General features: G+C 35.4%; 1 protein-coding gene across 1 annotated transcript in view; it reads left to right on the top strand.

The window, feature by feature from the left end:
- Positions 1–632: 632 nt before the first annotated feature.
- Positions 633–2,960, top strand: part of LOC111391949 — a 2,739-nt gene continuing 411 nt past the window's right edge. The window contains exons 1-2 of the mRNA XM_023017234.1: positions 633–791; positions 1,690–2,954. Of these exons, the coding sequence (XP_022873002.1) occupies positions 1,865–2,954 (1,090 nt within the window). The 5' untranslated portion in view covers positions 633–791; positions 1,690–1,864. The remainder of the gene's footprint in view (positions 792–1,689; positions 2,955–2,960) is intronic.

Genomic DNA, 2,960 nt, shown 5'->3' with positions numbered 1-2,960 from the left:
TAAGAGTTGAACTGGGTCTGAAAAATGATTTTCAAATTAAAAAAAAAAATTTGTCTCATATCTATTTAAGGGCAATCGACGAAAAATCTCTCTGACCTTTGTTTTTAGTTTGAAGTAACCCCTCATCTCTTTATTTTGGCAAAATACACTATAGATCACCCTTTTTTTGTATGAAAGATCTCGTACCATCGAAGTGCATGAGTAGAGAAGTTAACTCCATTTAAGAGGGCCAATGAGAAAAATGCAACTGTAATCCCGAATCTTTCAATTTGTTGTAGATTATATTCAAATTTTATTTGTAACACCTACAGTCTCGTAAAAAAAGATATATATATATATATATAGATACTAAGATGAAATGTTTGATACTTTGGTTGCAAAAATTAAAAGTTAAGGTATAATTTGCAATAATCTGAAAGGCTTTGGAATTGCGGCTACAATTCTCCCTATTTATTATGATTTAGATGTATGAAATTGCGACATATTTTCAAAAGGTTTGGGACCTCTAATGCAAATAGCCTTATAATTGATACCAAAGGGTTAATTAACCTTAGTTAAGTTGTAAGTCCAGTTAGGGTTTATTACAAAAGTTGGTGTAAAAATATAAAAGCAAATCTCAACCTAATAATTTTTATTTTTCAATTACAGAAAGTTTTTGGGCATTTCAGATTTCTCCTTTAGCTTCGGGGGGTTTTGACCAAAAATTTCATTCCCTCAATTTCAATTTCAATTTGGTGGGAAAAATATTGAAAAAATTCAATTTCTGATGATTCAAATTCTACTGTTCACGGGTAATCTTTCTTTTTCAATTTTCAATTGATTTTTTTTTTTTTTGTGTTTAGACAAAAAATATTGGTGTTCAATCTAGGGTTTCAGCCCGGAGTATTGAACCTTTAGATTCGAAAATGAAATTGAGGTTTTGATGCTCGTTTTATAACTTTAATGTGTTCAGATCGATTGTGACTTTGTAATTTTCGTGTATCGGGACATTTGGGTAATTTTGTTGCTTTAATTGTAACTTGAATTGGTCTATACAATTACAGCTTTTGAATTAAGCTCATGATAATTCTCAGTTTTCTCTCTATTGTTTCTTTGTTCCTTCTCTTTTATTGTGCACTTTGAAGTAATTTGCATATGAATTCTTGCTCTGAAAAAGAATAATAATGTACCCGCTAAGCCTCTTGCAGTACATCTTTACATGTTTATACATGCTGCTGAATGTTACAAGGAATAAAATTCCTGTAAATCATAGTTTATGGATCTGGATTTGGTTGTTGACAAATGATATGTTTCAAATTATTGAGATGACTTATTTAGGTATAGAGGTGTGTTTGAATTTGAATTTTGAATTTTGAATTTGAATTTTGAATGCTAGCTCATACAGCAACTAGAAATTTCTTGCTACGTTTCACCATGAGATTCACCGCTTGGCTTTTACATATTATTATTATTATTTTCCTGTGGTAAGTTGACCGATGTAAGTGTGCCAGTTTCAACTACCAACCTAAGGATTTGAGAACTGTTTCAACTTAAATGGCGGGTTTGCTTAGTCAGGTGTTATTTATGAGTGGTTGAGACCTATATTATACATCAATTTGGGATTGAGAATTCTGTATTGATGTTGTCCTCGCATTTTATATTATATCATGCTGTGTAATTATTCACGTTTCTCTTTTTTCTGCAAGTCAGGTGTTTGACGATTGAGATTTAATAGGATCTTTGTTCTGGGGAGATCCTAAGGAACCAACGTTAGACTTTTGTATCATTCGGCAGATCTTTAGGCATTTGAACTATTATGATGCCATTTTGAGAGAGTGAATTCGATTAGCAGGTGAACATTTGGGAGCCACTTCATTGTGAAAGCATGGACTGCAACAGAGATGAAGCCCTAAGAGCAAAAAAAATTGCTGAGGACAAGCTAGTGAAAAAAGATTTTACAGTTGCAAGAAAATTTGCCTTGAAAGCGCGTAATTTATTTCCAGGACTTGAGGGTATTAACCAGTTGTTGACAACACTTGATGTGTACATTTCTGGGGAGAACAAAATTAATGGGGAAGTAGACTGGTATGGAGTACTTGGTGTAAATTCATCCTGTGATGATCAAACAATAAGAAAACAATACAGAAAGTTGGTTCTCCTGCTTCACCCTGATAAAAATAAAATTGTTGGTGCTGATGGAGCATTTAAGCTTCTTTCAGAAGCCTGGAGCTTGTTATCTGTTACAGCCAAGAGGTTTGCTTATAATCAAAGGAGGGGTTCTAGGGAAATCCAACAGAAAGTTCCCATGCAAGCAGGTGGTCCATCAGCAGCATCCTTTGCAAATGGATATCATAACGTTGCAAGTAGGACAACATCGGTTCTGAAGACCAAGAACAATGGGGCAAAGGTGTCCCCCACATCTCTTCCTACTCCATCCCATCCCAGAACTGATACTTTCTGGACCATTTGTCATCGATGCATGATGCATTATGAGTATCTTAAGATATATCTTAACCATACTCTTCTTTGTCCCAATTGTCACAAGGCCTTTCTGGCTACTGAGGCAGCTTCACCTTTCCACCGATCCAAATCTTCCAATCCTGCTGCTCCCCAGCAGCATCAAAATTCAAGTAGTCATGCACCTAGTCGGAATGCTTTTGATACAGGACAAAATGGTGCAGCTGCTAAAAAATCAGGATCAGGACAAGCAGGTCCGAATTCATTTAAACATGCAAACATCCAGCAAGATACACTATCTGGAGCACTTGGTGTTGGTGGCAAGGATCCTTCTATTGCAACCAAAGCAGCAAACGTTATAAAGCAAGTGCAGCAGAAATTGAAGAGAGCATATACTGAATCACATACCCCTTCTGGTTTGGAGGGAGATATTAAAAGAAGAAAACTAGATAATGATGGCTATCGGTATGGCATGAACAATAATGTGGGCCAGGAAAACGGTGGTATTGGAAGAGCAGGTACAT

Source organism: Olea europaea, unplaced genomic scaffold, assembly GCF_002742605.1.
Source record: "Olea europaea var. sylvestris unplaced genomic scaffold, O_europaea_v1 scaffold859, whole genome shotgun sequence".
NCBI lineage: Eukaryota > Viridiplantae > Streptophyta > Magnoliopsida > Lamiales > Oleaceae > Olea > Olea europaea.
This window is presented reverse-complemented; position numbering and strand designations above follow the sequence as displayed.